At 38.7% G+C, this 19,211-nt stretch overlaps 1 protein-coding gene across 5 annotated transcripts; it reads right to left on the bottom strand.

Annotated features, from left to right (window-relative positions):
- Positions 1-562: 562 nt before the first annotated feature.
- Positions 563-11,649, bottom strand: zgc:136493 (uncharacterized protein LOC692276 homolog). 5 transcript variants are annotated; one of them, XM_044171243.1, is made up of 7 exons: positions 11,372-11,649; positions 10,851-10,973; positions 5,160-5,538; positions 3,822-3,993; positions 2,653-2,831; positions 2,442-2,538; positions 563-1,298 (listed from the first exon to the last, which is right to left on the bottom strand). In XM_044171243.1, exons 2-7 carry the CDS (start codon positions 10,884-10,886, stop codon positions 1,142-1,144), a joined length of 1,020 nt encoding a protein of 339 aa, XP_044027178.1. In that variant the 5' UTR covers positions 10,887-10,973; positions 11,372-11,649; the 3' UTR covers positions 563-1,141. The 5 variants fall into 5 exon arrangements, with proteins under 5 accessions (XP_044027178.1, XP_044027176.1, XP_044027180.1 ...); XM_044171241.1 differs by having other exon boundaries at positions 10,851-10,969; positions 11,372-11,621; XM_044171246.1 differs by having other exon boundaries at positions 1,162-1,298; positions 2,442-2,533; positions 11,372-11,624.
- Positions 11,650-19,211: the final 7,562 nt, after the last annotated feature.

The following is a 19,211-nucleotide window of genomic DNA, read 5'->3' as shown; positions in this document are numbered from 1 at the left end:
ATGAAATTAAAATAACTAACTGGCTAAAATGTACGGTTTGAAATGAAAGTCATAGTAAAAATAAAAATGTGACTGAAAAAGAAAACAATTATGTAAATAGACATGCCATAATAATAACACATGCATTGCCCATGCAAATTATCAAAAAAGGATTATGAAACACTGTTGAAACATATTCGTATTTTGTATAAAATGTGCATCCAGTGTGATTTGAATTTAGCAAATCAGCTTGCAGTGGGAATGCACAGAAATTAAAATTATGACAACAAACAATAGCCTATGGATGCATTTTAATATATTAGATAAAAAAAGAATGCATGTGGCACTAAAATATTCTTAATGACTGCAAAATTTCTTTTCACTCTATATTAGTTTTACAAGGAAGACTTCAACTTGAGCTTAAGTTTTAGCCTTGCTGTTTCCTCAGACTGATCGGAGGAGTCTTTGACCAGTGTTACATTGTCATTTTTCCTTGTTGAAGTTAGAGGTTAAACATGGAAAACTAATGTGAAAACAGCAGGGAGGGCTGTCTTCGCCCTGTAGCATAGAGAGGACGTGTGGGGAAAAATGCTGCAATCGGTTTATTATTCACAAAAAGTAAATAATTTATTAGAGGAATTTCAACTCTGCGAGCTGAACTCTCTAACCTTTAGGCTCCAACTGCCCACACATGTATCGTCAGTTGTTAATAATAGTGAGAACTTGACAAGACAGTGATATTGTTGGACAGAAAATCCTTAAGAGATTGTATTGTACCATTGTATAATCAAGTCAAAGGATCATGGAAGGAATGAAGGTCAAGTGTGCAAGGTGCAAAGTTTGAGGTAGCTTTTTAAAAATCTTTTTGAAATGTATTCTAGGTGGTACAGCATGTACATAAACATTGTATTTTAATGTAACAGTCAGTCGGTCAAAACACAGTCGTAAGGCTACACTTAAGTGTTAAAATCATCATGTAATTTCCTATCCAACATTTGCTAATTGATACATTAGTTATCTTAATGTAACACAAAAACCATGTTTATCACAGGGATTATGGCAACCAAACCAACCAAAACTAATTTATGAAAAAGTTAAAGCACTTCATCTTGCAGTAGGAAAACACTTCTCACTACAGGCAGATGAGGTACCATCAGTGAAGTCATTTTGGTTTGACTTCATTTGGAATAGATTGGCCTTTCACTGCAGCCACAGCATTTTCTACCATCCTCTGTACCATCCTCCTTATTGTAGCGTAAGTGTTGGTGCCAACGTGGGGGGTGATCAGCACATTAGGAAGGCCAAGGAGAGGATGATCCCTGCACAATAAGAAGAGGAAGAGTTGTTAGGAGCCAGCAAGGAGTTGGCTAAGTGTTGGTGAATGTTAAATTCTTTGTAATATAGTGTTTTTTTTGTGTGTGATTTTTTCATTTTCAAGTTGTTGTGTTTAAACTGTATGGCAAATCTGGTCAAGAGGTTGAAAAATGTCCAGGGCTTAACTGACGTTAAAGTTTCATTAAGTGATTTTTTGGGCCACTTGGGGGCAGTGGAACAAGCTGTAAACACAACACTGACATATTATCACCTTAAACTTTTTTATGGCAGTTAGCAAACACATCCAGCAGACATTCAGCAACATTAACATAATTTAAAGTTGTGTTTCTGACCACCAGTCCGACATTCACTTTCCTTTTCGCTGTTTTGGTCTCCACCACCTCCTGAAGGAAACGTGTGGCTCTTTAGCTGCTAAATGCTCCACTATGTTCACCAGCTGGTAGCTAACTGTGTCTGTCTGCCGTTTGGTGCTGGGCAGCTAGCGTACAATGGGCTTTTAGAGCTTTTTCTCTGCGAACTGCTGCCTGCTACGGCACGGACTGGCAGGCCGGAAAACCAAAACAATGAGCTAAAAGACGCTAAAAACCCCCGTAGACCTGTATACAGCTGCAGGGTGATTATTCTCTGCAGGTTCATAATATGAGTGACACCTTTCACATTACACATTTGATCCATTGTTAATAAAAAATACTGACTAGTGCAGCTTTAAAGAAAATATATAATACAATATATGTGTAGTAGAAATACATAAAACAGAGTCTTGACCCCAAAATGAAAATGTATAAATAATACTGACTTTGATCTATGTTAAGCATAATTGTACTGTCCTGCGTGTAAGGTGCTGAGGTCCCTTGTGTCAGTACATACTGTGTTCCTCTGTAATCTATTGATGTGACAATGTTCATTTTTGTACAGTTAAAGTGAGTTTATGTAACTTTTGCGGGGCAGTGGCCATCGCTGAAAGGTAGTGTAGCAGAAGTCCGACAGAGTCAAGAGTGTGTTTTATTGCTCATGTATGTACTTTTCAATTCAAAGGAGGAATGTGGTATTTTTTCTTTCAAAAGTTACATAAGTCTCACTTTAATGAAAAATGATGGTGACTCTGAAGAGTGTGGGTGTTTTCAGACCTTGGTAAAGGTTCAGGGTGAGTCACATCTAATGCTGCCGCACGAATCGTTCCAGACTGCAGAGCTTTGACTAAAGCATCCTGGTCCACAACCTGACCTGAGACATTAAAAGAAATTAAGACCGAAGATCAGTGTTGCAGAATAACTTAACAGGAACCTTTGCTACTCTTTAACCAAGATTTGTAAAGTCTAGGAAACATGTTATCCTCACCTCTGCTGATGTTGACCAGTGTTGCTGTGGGCTTCATGAGGGACAGCTCTCTGTGGCTGATCAGGCCCCTGGTCTCAGGGCTCAGGTTGACCGCCAGCATGACAAAGTCTGACTCTCTCAGCAGGTCATCCATGTTCTCACAGTAACTCGCCCCGACTGCCTGCTCATCTTCAACACTCCTGAACAGCACAGAGAAAAGATGAAGGTGACCATTAACATTGTCTTGTTGATTCATTGCTTTAAAATGTTCAAGTTCTTTGGATATCTGGTTACAGTAGTGATATATCTACAAGTCGGCAAGGCTTTTTTGGATTGGATTTTGACATACTATACCATCCCAAAATTGTCTAACATAATTTCTTAACAGGTATAGTTTCAGGAATTATGCCTGTATTTGATATAAATTAGTCTGAAACTGTAATGTATTGATTAACTGCTAATATTTACATAAATCTTTATCTCTATTTATTTCTGGACGCTGAGTGGTAGGCAGCCTGTTGCAGCAGCTCTCTCGCTACCATTCCTTGTTTTTGGACTTTACACTTTTGTGATTCTGGATTACTTTATGTAAGCTTGTTTGCACTACTGCAACTTTTTAGTTGTGATGTTACTGGTGGAGGGTATTGAGTTTTCGGGAAGTGTTTTTCTTGTACAAGTTACCTGGAGACAATGGTCCTATAATATATAGTATATACTGGCTGTGGTTACTGCTTGCCTTGTAATTTTGAGTTTAATTGCTCTTGTATAGTTTCTATCTTTATTTCTATTCTTATTTTTATTTTATATACTTTGAATTATTTATTTTTTTACCTTTCTCTTTTTATCTGTACTTATTTCTGTCCTTGTGCTCCTGCAACACCTGAATTTCCCCTCTGGGGATCAATAAAGGCTTATCTCGTCTTCTGTTATCTTATAATAATCTTATAATGTTGAACTTATTCTTAAGTAGGACTGTTTTGGTCTTAAGATTAGAGGTATCATGGAAGTAATTTCAATTCAAAGGCAGCAACACACATCATCAAGATATTTTATATATGTTAGTATCCAGTGAAAACTGGACATGATGTCTTTTCCTCTTGTGCAGCTGAATGCAGTGGATCACGTGTTTCTCTTTATTGTTTGAAATTTCTAAAGGAACCAAATTAACTATTTCATCATCAAACCTTTACCTCCTGCTCCTGTTGTGATACAGGATCTTCATATCAAATCCTTTGCCTCTTTGAGCGATTTTGCAGCCGATGTGTCCCATTCCAATAATCCCCAGAGTCGACCCTGTGACTTCAACTCCCATCAGGTTTTGTGGTATATGGGTGGTCTTTGGGTCCACAGCTATTTGGTGACCTATGGAAAAACAGGACAAAAAAACCCTTCAATCGACAATGTTTTTTATCAAAGCCTGTACTGCTGCTACTACATTATTCATTATTTCCAGATGTGTACTGGACATGAAGGGTGTTTTTAGCATTTAATAATTAATTCATGGATTGATTTGCATATTTATCTACCTGTCATTACATTTACAGTTTTGTCGTCTAGTCTTCTTTAAATTAAAGAGTGGATGAAACCAAAAGTGTAAACAGAAAAGCAGGAGACAAATTAATTGTGAAACGAAATATGATAGGAAGAATCATTAGTTAATGGACTTACAGGGAAATTTAAAGGCCTAAATCATTTTACAAATTCATAAATCTATCCTTCATTTAAGAGCAGAGGATTAGGATAGAATAATAGAAGTATTAATTGGCACATTTCAAGATAATTTTTTTTAACCAACACTGTTTTGAATTACATTATTTAAAGCTAGCCTATGTAGCAAGAGGAGAAGAGTCAGTGAATTGACTCAATAATGTCGGTTTTACAGCAATATCCATCTTAAGTTTGCTAACCTACACAAACATTTGCCACCACAAGCCATAACTGGCCATACCAGACCGAGTAAAGCTGTAAAAGGAAAAGTCCTGAGTGTATTAAATTGAGCAAGATGTTGTTTTATTGTTTCAGGAATTACAAAATCCTTCAAAAGTGACACAGTCTCGCACTAACTGCAGTTGAATTGTTTTATAAAATACGTGACAGTCTGTAATACTACTACTTTTTTATGTTTATTTGAGACCATTGCATATGTTAACCATTGAATTTTCTACCATTATGTACAAAAAAACAGAGTTTCTTTTCATGATACTGACATATCCACAGACAATCTAGAGGTTTTTTATGACATATACCACACTGAGTCTTCTTTTTGAATGCATCTTACTGTCTCTTGTTTGGCCTTCTGCTACAAACACTTTATGTTTTAGTTTTTCTCAGACTTGCTCTCAAAGCTGTATAAGTGGAAAAAGTAGTAGGCCCTAAGTCTTGCTTTTGTATTTGTAGGGATTCAGTTAACCTTTGCCCTCGAGAGTCTCAGGATACATGGTGTCATAGAGATTCTGAAACCCTTTAAAGGTAAATTTATGATTTATGATTTTGGGCTATTTAAATAAAACTGACTTGAGTTGACTCACCCTCAACGATCTTCCGTGCCGATGCCAGAAGCAGACCCATTGCGAGATCTGCAGTGGCAACGCTCACCACACCAGGAGTGTTGGTCACCTTCACTCCGAGACTGCTGATGTACGGCACATCCAGGTGATCGATGCCCACTCCGCCGTTGGCGACCACCTTCAGCGAGGGGAGCAAACTGAGCAGCGAAGGCTCGGCTGCAGGGCAGGCGTTCCACAAGAACATGACCTGGATTTTAGGGCCGTGCAGCCGGGGGTTTTGAAGGAAGTCTTTGTGGCAGATGATTTGAAAGTGTTGTTTCATTATGTCAGTGACTTCTTCAAGGTAACCTTGTTCGCCCACCTCTGAGATCAGAGCCCATGGCTTGTTGTCCTCCATCACCTGGAGGGATGAAAGATAAAACACAGTAGGACAAACACTCATACCACTTTGGCTCATCTCCTGGAGTGGGCAAGGATGGAGTATGTGGTTTGGAATTCAATATGGCTTTTAAAGAAACAATAATGTTATGTTCTACAATGTCGTCTGTAACTATCCTGCTCCCCCACACCCTCAGGGGGCTCAAATGCTCCAGTTTCACCATGTGGAAACTAGTTTGTGGCACTGTATGCCCTAAAACACATTATCAACGGATTAAATAGGCGCCTTAAAGCAAACGTTCATGTCTGTACAGTAAATATAAAGCTACAGCCGTCAGCCTGTTAGCTTAGCATAAAGACTGGAAACAGGGGGAGACAGCTAGCCCGGCTCTGTCCAAAGGTAACAAAACCTGCCTGTCAACACTCTAAAGCTCACTAACTAACACGTTATGTATTGTTTGTTTAATCCAAAACCGAAGTGTAAAAACACCATATTGCCATTATATGGGATGTGTGTCAGACTATTGGCTTTGAGCAGTTGCCAGACTCCAGGAAGTTACTGCTCCCTTTGAAAAGAGCCAGGCTAGCTGTTTCCCCCTGTCTCCAGTCTTTATGCTTAAACTAAGCTAACCGGCTGTAGCTTCATATTTACCTGACAGACGTAAAGAATAAAGAGTGGTATCTTCTCATCTTACTCTCTGTCAGAAAGCAAATAAGAGTATTTCCCAAAATGTCGTTTGACTCCTTTAAGGCTACACCTGCATTATTACCTAATCTTTTGGCCTCAGCTTGCAGAGCAGCCCTAAAAATCTAAATCTAGTTTTATGTCCTTTATTATTTCCTACATATATTGTGCTTAAATGGTGCATTATAGTAAATGAATGTGTGATTAATCAAGTTAGTTACTTATTATTAATAATAATGCACAAAGAGTGGGAATGAGGGGTGTATAGGGGTGGGGGTGGGGTGGGGGTGGTGCTATGACACAATACATATGATGTCACTATTTTTGCATTACTGATAGTCACTGGTGTCAAACTCAGGATCTTGATGGTTACTCCAATCACTTCTCATTAATTACACATATATTAATAAATTGTTATCAATAATAACCAGTAACACAACTAAAAGGTCACATATGAATATGAGAAATGAACTAGGAACTTAACTTAAAAATTGGGAATGGACCGGACAGCACTCACAAGAGTTTCTTGTTCTGGGTTCCCTCTGCTCTTGAACCAGGAAGAACTACTTAGGGAACGTGAAGGATTTCAAAATAAGAGCTTAAAAAAATACTAAAATACTACTACTGCTCCTCCTCCTCCTCCTACTGCTAGTGCTACCTATAATAATAATAATAATAATAATAATAATAATAATAATAATAATAATAATGATAATAATAATAATAATAAACATAATTTGTATTGTCAGTATTTTTCAGTGTTTCAAACTAATCCAGGCCATAGATGTTTTTCTAATTTTAAGGTTATATCAGTGAGATTTACTTATTTATATATAGGGGACTGTCCTCTCTCCCTTCCTCTTCACCATCTACACCACAGACTTCAGCTACCACACAGAGTCCTGCCACCTTCAGAAGTTTTCTGATGACTCTGAGGCTGTGGTGGGATGTATCAGCGGTGGTGATGAGACGGAGTACAGGGCTGTGGTGGGGAACTTTGTCTCACGGTGTGAGCAGAACCATCTGCAGCTCAATGCGACAAAATCTAAGGAGCTGGTTGTGGATCTACGACGGGCCAAGGAACCAGTGACCCCGGTTTCCATCCAGGGAGTCAGTGTGGATATTGTAGAGGATTACAAGTACCTGGGAGTACACATGGACAATAAACTGGACTGGGCTAAGAACACTCAAGCGCTTTACAGGAAGACCCAGAGCCGCCTCTATTTCCTGAGGGGGCTGAGGTCCTTCAACATCTGCCGGCCAATGCTGAGGATGTTCTATGAGTCTGTGGTGGCCAGTGCTATCCTGTATGCAGTTGCATGCTGGGGCAGCAGGCTGAGGGTAGTGGACGCCATCAGACTCAACAAACTGATCCGTAAGGCCAGTGACATTGTGGGGGTGGAGCTGGACTCTCTGGCGGTGGTGTCAGAGAGGAGGATGCTAGCCAAACTACATGCCATCTTGGACAGTGTCTTCCACCTGCTCCATGACGTGCTGGTCAAACAAAGGAGTACCTTCAGCCGAAGACTCATCCCACCAAAAAGCACCACAGAGCGCCACAGGAAGTCATTCCTGCCTGTGGCCATCAAACTCTTTAACTCCTCCCTCTAAGTGTTAGTCTGTATGACCCTAGGTCACTAAACTGGACATTGATCATTACATCTCTTCCATACTTGAAATAATTGCGCAATATTCTGTGTAATACTCCTGTGCAATATTTAGTTTTTCCTATTTATTGATGTTGATATTATTCATACCTCCATTACTGCTGTGCAATATCCACCGTCTCATAATAATCTCAATAAGCTACACTTAACTCGACAGTACATGCACTACCATTTATTACTTATATTATTACATTGTATTATTATACCGTATTATCATTATCAACCGGTAAACCCACTTGGTAGTTCACACTTATTTTATTTTATACTAATACCCACCTGGTACTTAATTTATTTTCTGACCTGTTTTATAATGTATTGTATTATATTTTTTACTAGTACTTTTTCCTGTGTGCACTGACGTAAAGGCGAGCTGCTTTAGCAAAGAGTTTCCCTTTGGGGATCAATAAAGTATTTCTGATTCTGATTCTGATATATGCCACAGGACTCCTTTTAAAATAAGTTTAATTAATTATCTTAAAATAAGTAAACTTCGGTTTGATTATTGAAGAACATATCAATTAATACAAACTGGAGTGCAAATTCAGAATGTCAATATTGTGGACGGCTAGTATTTTCACTCAGAATAATTCATCAAGCCGATAATTTAGTTCATCACTGTATTTTATTAGCTTCCCAGAGCAGAGCTTCAGCCTGACATAAAACTTAATTAGCACTCACATCTGAAGGTGGGCCACCAAACCTACAACATATTTTCTCCTAATACTGACTGAAATAACAACAGATGAACCAGGGACAGTGAGAACACGATAAAACAAAATGTCAAACACAATGATACTAGTTGCAGAAACATACAGAAACAGAGGCTGATGCCTGAAACCCTGTTGCCCCTGTGCATGCTGGGAGGCTTTCACTACACCTACGCTCTCAGGATGCCGCAACATGTGGGTTGGGATGGTTAGCAACACCATTCTGTTAAATGTCTAACCTGAGTTTGACAATTATGGTCAAACCAAACAGAAGATTGGAAAATTTTAGAGTGTTGGACTTTGACCTTTCATTTTAGAAATCTTGCATTGCATCTATATTATAAACAATAATAATAAGAAAAAGGCCACTGTTAAGATTAATTTGAACATAAAAGTCCTTGATGTACTCGTCCCTCCACTTATTTGAACAAAAGGAGATTCAGCCTCGTACATGTGTGCCAATAAATAAACATAACCTTGGACCCTCTAAACATGAATCTAGTCTTAATTTTCTCAGGAAGAGCAATGGCGCCTGTTTAAATTAAAGTGCAGCAAGGGAGGGCTCGCACACAGAACAAAAGGAGATTCAGACTGGAGTCCTGAATATAAATATTTCTTATTCAATACTTCACAGGGCTTTATAGACAATGAAAAAATGTGCAAAAGTGCAAACATTTCAGTCCATGTTGGACTCTTTTGTCTTTCTAAACCAGTGGGTCCCATCCCTAGTGTACAAGCTAACATCTGTTTGTATATATATCATTATGTGTATGAGAATGTGTCACTGTTATGGACTAATATTATTCTGATGTGTTTGCAATGACTTGACCTACTCGCAATTGGCTTCATGTGTGGTCAATCAAGCCCTAGAGATCATTGACTAGGTGCACCTGTAGAGTAACCCATATATAGAGCTTCATTTTGCATTGAGGAAAGTCCAATGTGGATTGAGATGTTTGCACTTTTGCACATTTTGTCATTGTCTTTGCGGCCCTGTGAAGTATTGAATAAGAAATATTTATATCCAGGACTCCAGTCTGAATCTCCTTTTGTCTAGAGGGTCTAAGGTTATGTTTATTTATTGGCACACATGTACGAGGCTAAGACAGGCTCTGGACAAGACAACAAGGGTTTCTGCTGCTCAAGGAGGGAAACCGCAGATCTTTATACAGTTAAAACATATGAAATACCACTGCAGTATATTCTGTTGTGCGAGCAGATATAATTTGACACAGTAATCATAAAATACATACGTCTCTTGTGATGTAGCAAAAACAAGGTAAAAAATGTAAACTTGAGGTAGGTGTTTTTGTTGAAGATGCCAATAAACTATTGATTTAAATCATAAAAATGTTATTGATGGATCATACAGTGGGTATAGCGAATAGGTCACAAGTCATTATGATCATTCTATACTGTATGTTAATGCTAAGATTGAGTTCAGTGTTGAGCCACTTCTTGAGATTACATCAATTCATTGTTTGTACATCAGTGTAGAACACGAGGTTACAGTTGGATAGAGTAAAGTAATGCTGTAATAGAGTTATTGTAAAATTATATTAGTATTCAGAAACTCTCGATCCTACATTTCCCATAATGCAACTTGTTTTTGTTAGACCCTTCTTGTCTGGTTAATGTCCACCTCTTAAAACTCCACAAAGTCTGTAACGAAGATTTCCTGTTAAAATTTTGAAGTCTCTTATCCTGATGACATCATTATGACGTCATCAGGATTATTTTCTCTGACTTTAGAAAGCTCCATTCAGGGCCACAGAGGACATTAAACAACTGTTTTCACAGGTTAAGTAGTACTACTCCTGACAAGTAAACTGATCTTCATGGTCATGATCGGTGGAGTGTCCCTTTAAATTGTCTTCGGTTGCACTCAACTGATCCAAGTTGCATTAAGTAATTAAAATAACTGTCAGTCTGTGTTTCAATACAGAATGTATGTGTAATTTAATTTTAACTATAAGCACAGACCCTTATACCTCTAGATCATAATTCAGGCCTAAAATCTGACCTGCACTAAATTATCCATCATATCTCCCTTCCTTCCCATAACTCTATGACATCACACTCTTAATTCCTCTGCACCCCAACGATGATTTGATCACACTTAAGTAAAATAAATTTAAAAAAGCTGTCCTCATTCTCCTCCAGGTAGACCTTGACTCCCGACCTTAAGCGCTGCACCCAACCCTGTCTTCTTACACCAACCAAAGTTTGTATCCTGCATATCCACAAAAATACTTTACAAACCCCTCGACAGTACCTTTTTGTGTTGCATTTGGCGTACAGATCTCTGCATGTTTGTCGCTTTATGTTTGCTGGGATGTTTGTGCTGGGCTCCACAGTCTCCTCATATACTGGACATAGCAGAGATTTCTCATTCTGGCTGGCAAATTAATGATATTGTCAATATAGAGTTTTATGGTGTTACACAAAAAATCTAAGCCCAGCAGTAATGATTATCTCTAAAGCTGGGTGAAAATTATTCAAGAGGCGATCCATAATTGCTGCTGATTCGATGTGCAAATAATTCTCAAGAGATTCAACATAAAACCGAAGGAATCAAAGTGTCTACAAATCTATATATGTCATACATGTAAACAATGTGCATGCAGTGAAAGTCCACAGGTCAAACTGCTATGACTAAATGATCAACATGAAACTTGTGCGTCAACTAAACAATCCCAAAAATAATGCATCAAATGATCCAAAAACATTTGATGTAGTGAAATATTTTAAACTGCATCAGAATTTAATTTAACTTAGAGTTAGCTGAGTTCTCACCTTTTCAGCTGGAATTTGAGGAGTTTTTCTCAACCCTGCTGTTTCCTGACTCTCAGTTATGAGGAGTATAAACTGAGGGTTAAGAGGGAGGAGGTAGAGGAAGACATTCAGATGGTCTTTGATAATATCTGACCTCCCATTTGCATTAGGTGAAGAGTAAACGGGTAAAACTTGAGAAGTTGCAGAGGGTCGTTTACACCCAGTGGCACAGAGAGGAGAGGAGGGGAGGAATTCATTACGCACAGGCAGAAGCTTCGGGCTGGTGATTGCACAAGACTGAGCACAGCGACCAATGGTCAGAAATGTCCCCACCACTCATAAAGAGACAGTACATGGGGGGAGAACCCCAACAGTTCGAGGTTCTTAGAAGTTTAGCTTGTTGATCATTTTTGGTTCACTTTCTTTTTCCAATCAACTCTCTAACTATTGTATCTGCTTGTTAGTGTCATCATGTCCGCCCCAGTTCAGAGGGAAATTCTGATTTGATTTCAGGGAACTAATTATCTTCAAAGGGGAGGTTAAGCAACTGTAGCAGCAAATAATAATTGGAATTAGAGGAGCATGTAATTGGAAGTGCATGCAAACTGGCAGTTGACCAACCAAATTTATGACCAAGCACGTGCGCAAAGTAGGGATTCTAGCATCAATGCAATGTGGAAAAGGTATAAGATAATGTAAGATTTGTACATTATGAAAAATTAAAATCTGTTAATCACATGATACATATGCAAAGTATAACTATAAGAGAATTGTGTGACTATTAGAAATGATAATAAGATACAGATGAGTGAAATGTGCTTAAATTCACATTAACAAGTTCCATAAGCAGCCATAAAAGTAAATTTTTTGTTGACAATTTTTTTTTGCATCAAAGACACAACTGTCAACTTTCCTTTAGCAATGTCATCCAGGTCACCAAGTCACAGTGCAGCAAACATTTGCTCAACCACAAATAAGAAAGTAAGTAAACTTTCTTTATACAGCATTTTTTAAAACAGTAGTTACTAAGTGCTTGACAGAAGGAGAGAAAGGAAAGACATACTCATGCTACATAAACCACATAATAAAGTTATGTTAAGAAACAAAGTAAGCAGGTATGGTTTAAGAATGTTTGTGTGTGTAGATTTGGCCTCTTTGCAGGAGGCTCTTTCAAAGTACAGTGCAGTAAAACTGAATGTGTCAATCTGCCAGCTCAGGCCAGGAGCTGATCTCCCAAGACTCTGCAGGTGGGATCCGACTCTGCTGAGCAGGTGTATGATGGCAGCATCCAGTATGTGGGGCTGGTGTGCAAACTGTAGGTGTGCAGGCTGCTGCTGGATGAGGTTTTGATACAATTTCAGTGATTACAAAACTCTTTATCACCTACTTTGAACCTGAAGTATTCTAACCTTAGGACACAAATGTCATTTGAACATGTAACCACTAGGTGACAGTAATACATTAACCTGTGTCTGTTTGTGTGGCAGCACAATGACTTCACATGCGTTTGAATGTCAGTGCTGAAAGTCTTGAAAGCTGCTGCCCAGGCTGCTTCCAGCTTTGTGCTGGTGTGTCCACACAGCCCACACAACCTGTCTGCACTTGAGCTGCTTCGTTTGTGTGGGATGGATGACCCCAACTACCTTGAGTTTTTCTGTTTGCAACAAAAGAATCAGCAAACATTTGGACAACATGGAGTCCAACCTTTTTGCCGCGTGATCTACTTCTTGTTTGACCCATTAAAAGGAATGATTATGTGCAGGGTATGGCCTTAGTGTGGACATGAGAGTGAGTGTTAGTTCATATAATGTTTCAGATCAGAAGGAGTTATTTTATGTTTTACTATCTATCATTCTGGCTTAAAATATATTTATATTGTGAGATTTAAAACACATTTTTAACAGAAATGTACTGAATCGCTGTATTTGAGTATAATGCCTTTTTTGATGTTCTTGTTGTTAAAATTGTGGAAACAATCATTCTTAAATCATAAATCATAAATTTAGAGCCTTTAAACTTTTACTAAAACACCGGTGTATTTCTCTGACCTGACTCACTGATGCTCAGTGACACATTGAGGGTAATTTGTTTAGAGAAGTTTTCACTCAAAACACTCAAAACACACTCAAATTATACGTAAATACAAGCACATGAGCCACTCTGCACAGTCACAAGGTCGCCTATCAAACTTGGAGTTGGCTGTAATGTGATTGTCTATGTGTGTGTGTGTGCACGTGTGTTTCTGTAGCAAGCCAGAGCATCAAGGAGGCCATGTGTGCAAGGCAGCTGCAGATCAGCAGCTTACCTGCTTTTCACTGTTGCATAATCTCACCACTTAACTTAAAGTATCTGCTCCTCCTCTCCTCCCTTCAGCTTCTCATCCCTCCCTCGCCTCCTCCACACCTGTGTCTGTGTCGCTTCACCTCCTCCCATCTCTCCGGTCATCTTACCTCTTCACCCATCTGTCACATGGCCACTCCCCCGAACTTTCAGCTCTACACTTTTTCTCATCCACCTCCTCCCATCATCCCCTCCAGTGCCTGCTCTTTGTCTGTCCTCCATGTATCTTTCCTCCCTCTATCTATACTGTGGCCAGGAGTCCATCAGGCTTTCATTAAGCCAGTTCAGATCTCCAGCCAAGCTCCAGTTCCATCTGCCGCCACATCCGACAGCAGGAGGCCTTTTAGCAAAGTGCTGACTCACGTGGTAGACACAGCAATTATATCTCTGCTTCGTCACACAGCATTTTGGATATTGTTGACAATGCTGTTCTCTGCTCAACAAAAACGAACATGGAAGTACGATCCATGTCACATCAGCAGGTCAAAGGGGAGGTTGTTTTTGTATTTTAAGAAAACTGCATCACACATTTCATCGAGACATTTGTTCAAAGCAACAACACCACCCCTCCTAATAAACACTTTACATCATAGCTCAATACGACAGAATTTATTGTGTTGCATGTTATGGTCTCATGTTTGCAGACAGGTGAGGACTTATACCTGACCTGTGGTGTCACAGTTTTCACGGTCAAGCACAGTGGGGACACTGAGTGAAAAAGTCCTTAAGTAAACTCCACCTCTCTATAATACATTGCTGACGTGAGTCCACGGTCTCATCCTGACTCAGCTTATCGGCGCCACAAAGCTCTTTGAAGTCAAGGTGTAGTTGCTTTTCACTCTGCCTCCTCTGAGCAGATAAAAATAAAACTCCAGAACAATGCAGATGACTTTGCTGTGGGATTTATAAATGGTGTTAGTGTTGTGGTGTCATTTCTACTTTCTTGTATTTTCTGCCAGAAGTAAACTGCAGTGAAACAAGACAGGGAAAAATTCAATTTATTCTAGATTCTATCTCTCTCTATAAATTTTTCTACTGTCACATCCAGAGGCAAAATAATAAAAGTGATGTATAAAGAATCAGTAATGATGTGGTGCCTTGTTCGGGATGCTTGCATTTATCATTTTAGAAATGTAATTTAAGTTTCATTTAATTTCCTTTTCTATTAAGACTTGCTTTGTGGGGGCATTTTTTATTTACAATTCTGCACAGTGCTGTGTCTTTTTAAAACTGTAATCAATAGCTGGCAGTTCTCCAAGCATTAAACATATTTCCAGACCCTGGTACAACTATACAGTGGTGGAAGAAGTATTGAGATATTTTATTAAGTAAAAGTAGCAATGCAACAGTGTGAACTAGTGGTACAAGCAAAAGTCCTGTATTCAAAATCTTACTTAAGAAATAAGAAGTATTATAAGAAAAATGAGCTTAAAGTATCCAAAGTAAAAACATTCATTATGCAGAAAAAGGGCCCCTGAGAGTTTTATATTGTTGCATTATTTGATTATTATTATGGCTGCATTAATGTCTGAACATCATTTTAATGTTGTAGTTGAGGCGAAGCTCATTTTAAACTGTTTTATTCATTGCTGGGTAGTTTAATCTATACTGATCATACATATTGTGTGTAAAATCTTGATCTAAAAAGTAACTAGTAACTATAGTGGTCAGAGAAATGTAGTAGAGTAAAAAGTACAATAATTCCCTCTGAAATGTAGTGGAATAAAAATAAAAATGGTACCTCAAAATTATACTCACAGTACAGTACAGAGTAAATTGACTGATTTTAATAATTAGGAAGGATGTTAGCATGGATATTGTATGATAAAACTGCAGGATAAATCTAGTCTAATGAAGACATAATCATCTAATTTGATCCTTTTCGTAGGTGTGTAAGAAACATAGTGGATTCGCATATGTGTATAATTGGGTTTGCGTCTGTTTAACTCGCCAGACATCAGCCTTTTCTCTTAGTGTTTGCATTAAAAATACAATGTGAATGGTTGTGCTGTCTTGTGAGAAAAGTGCCTCCCCAATGAGCAGTTTTAGTTGATTATATGTCTAAAAGAAGTTTAAATGGTACATAGCCGTCTAGTCTAAAATGTGATTAAAATTGGTTCAAAAGTGAGTCAGTGGGTCCATTTCCATTACCATGTTTTTGCCACTGTTTTTGTGTTGGTGCTAACATCTTGTGTCCAACTCCTTCAACATGTGGAGACTCAGCCTGCTGAACTTGTTAGGGGACATCTGCAGGACAAGCGCATGTCTTCAGAGACTCAGGCTTCCCCCCAAGAGTTTTGTCCCTTGGCTGTCCCCGGACACGTTCAGAGGCTTTTAACCTCCTGCAGGTGCTGTTGTCTTGCAGGAGACCAAACACACGGTTCACACCTGTGTCTCTCTAATGGTTCTGAAGAAGCTCAACACGCAACTCTCAGCATGTCCTGGTTGAGAATAAATTCACCTGGGTAATCCAGGTGAGCCTGGACTAATGCTCAGCCTGAGCATTAGTCTGCTGCTCATGACGCACAGTGATGTGCGGTGAAGTCACAGGTCGACTCAGTGAGCCAGCCTTGTTCAGACTGGAGGATCACCTGATCCTCTCTGGTGTCCAGTGACCCACGCTTTGTCTTTTGGTACAGTGGAAACCTTCAGCATACACTAGACATCTATGACCACTCTTACACTGGATCATAACATCACATATTGTTCAGTAATTTGGCAGTCAGTAGAAACTTGTGATAAAATGAGGACAGTAATAAAGGCATTATGATATACTCACTTTTAAGATTATTTTTTGGGCTTTTTTGAATGTGTGACTTTCAGAGGTCTTTTCTCAATAAGATCACAGTCCTCGGCCAGGGAATGGCTGCCAGAGAGCTTAACTCACCTCGAAACTTTGGCCACACTCCCCAGCCGGGTCAGAGCAGCATTAGCTCCTTCTGGTTAGGTAACAGATAATCAGTGAGGAGAGGCTGTTGGTCCTCTACTGTGCAGCTCGGTGGCTCCTCCATCCAGCACTCGTCTTTAAAGCCGCTGTTACCTAATGACAGAGCCCGTGTAGAGCCATGGGCTGGCTGATTTAGAAGGTGGCTCTCCAGTTCAAAGCCTCCAGGAGTTTGAGCTGTGGCAGACCAGGCCTCACTGTGTGTGTGTGTGTGTGTGTGTGTGTGTGTGTGTGGATGAGTGCAGAGTTGGGGATTGCTATTCAGCCAGTCAGATCAATGTTATGCAAAGCTATTAGTCAGAGGTTGCAGTGCTAGCTCCACAGTAGTCAGGGACTTTCCCTCAGGGTCAAACTCACTGATGAGCTCTCACTTCTGTTAAGAATGAATAGCAATGTTGTCAGCTGGCTGAAGTCAACGACGTCAGCATTGCAATGTCAAACAATGCTACCATACCATATGAATTACACACCCAGAAACTGCATTGGTACAGGCATCAGAGACTCATGATCTTTGTTCAATCATTACAAATTGATTTATTGATGTTTCATTAGCTTTTGCATCTGTTTATTGTAAGTTTGCATTATTGTTTCAAACCTGCAAGTTCTCTATTTGTAATTTTAATTAGTACACAAATAAATGAGACTCTCCCTCACCCTCTGTATTTATTTAATTATATAGCGCCAATTCATAACAGAAGTTATCTCATTGCACTTTTCCTATAGAGCAGGTCTAGACCGTACTCTATTATATTAATTGCAGAGACCCAACAAATCCCGCCATGAGCGGACCATCTGTGGACACTTCTAAGGCTAAACTCAAAACCCACTTATTTTCTCGGGCCTTTGAGTACCATTAATGGTTTTATACCTCACTTTTACTCCTCTGTGTTTAAATTTTTTCCTTTACCTATTTATTTTGTGTATGGGACAGTATTGTTATGTTGGTTACAATGTTATGTTATTTAATTATATCTATGTTAATTTACTGTACAGCTCTTTAGTCAGCTGTGTTTTTTTTTAAATGTGATTTATAAATAAGCTTGATATGATTTGATTTGATACATGAAACAAAATTTACAGACAACAAGACAAAACCAGTATTTGTAAATTTAAGGTTTTATGAAATTTTTGTATGATTCTGATTCTGATCACAGATTGCATGGCACTCTCTGTACAGTATTAATTTTGATGTTTACGTTTTCTCTCAATGTATGATCATGTTTTTTGGGAGTGTCCATGTAATTTAGGGGATAAGATGCCAACCATGAACCACAATGTCCCCGGTTTGAGTCTGGTCGGGGACCTTTGTTGCATCTCTTGCCCCCTCATTTCCTCTTATCTCTCTACTGTCAGTAATGAAGGCATAAAATGACATAAGATTAAGAATAGATGAGGTTGTTTTTCATATTGTTGGAGCATGACCTGCTGACCTTAGTTTGATGTTGCATGTGTCACCATTGCTGTATGCATTCATGCATGCATCTCAGTTCACTCAACCTCCTGGTATAGCAATGTCAGGGTTTATATAAGATAATTTACCACCAAACTTTCAAGGGACATTGGTCCTGAAAGCATCTCTGCTGAGATATTACCCTTATATACATTTCTTTTATAGCTATTTTAATATCTTTAGCCATTCATTTGGGCTATTGCTACATTGCAAAAAGAAGTGCAACATGAAATTTTATCTCACAGAAGCTGATGCCTGCATTCATGTGTTATTAATGTTTTTCAGATATTTAAAACTTGTCTTTTATGTTTAGTTTTTGAATGCAGTGTATCGTTCTATCTGTCAGTGTGGTCAGAACTTGCTGACTCAATGGGAGGGAGTGGTTCTCAGTATACTTTATTAGGCCATTAAGAAAATACTCCCTGGAACACTGGCTGAATAAGCCCCGTGGCTTTGACGTCCACTAATCATCTTAGGCAAAACATGGCTCCCAATGTGCCTGCATGGGAACACCTGTACTCTGCCACAACAAATGCATGGTGGTTATCATCACCATAATCTTTCTTATCATCATCATGCAATACTCAGAAATAAGTAGGTTTATTATGTTGTCGCTCCAACAGAACATATCAACTGGAGGCGATGTCAGGGAATGCAAAGAAAGTGCAGAAAGTAAAGAATTTAAAATTAAGTCTACATCTGTTCATCTTTATCATTTGAATCCTGCAAAGGACTAGATTGCAAATACCCTTCATTAGGGGAAAAACAGCAAGGAATACAAGACACACATAATGCATGCAAAACTATGGTTAGAAAATTTATTTGCATGAAACTACATTTGCATTAAACTGCATTATTGAAGACAAGAATGTGTGCAGGTGTAAGCTAAAGACACTGCATGGCTGCACAAACAGCTAAGTTTATTACTCTAATTTAAGCTTTTGAAATATTTGAAATGCTGCTTTAATGTTTTTTTTTCCTATAAGCAACAAATGTTACAACCTCTAACCTGATAAATTCTTATTACCAAAAATATAGCTACAAGTAAACGCTATTTTCTGAGGAAGACAGTGAGGAAAAAGCTAGTGCACTTGAAGTTAAGATTATTTTTGTAAAATATAAAATAT

This window comes from Siniperca chuatsi, linkage group LG17, assembly GCF_020085105.1.
Source record: "Siniperca chuatsi isolate FFG_IHB_CAS linkage group LG17, ASM2008510v1, whole genome shotgun sequence".
Lineage (NCBI taxonomy): Eukaryota > Metazoa > Chordata > Actinopteri > Centrarchiformes > Sinipercidae > Siniperca > Siniperca chuatsi.
Note: the sequence above shows the minus strand (reverse complement) of the source record. Positions and strands in the feature narration are given on the sequence as shown.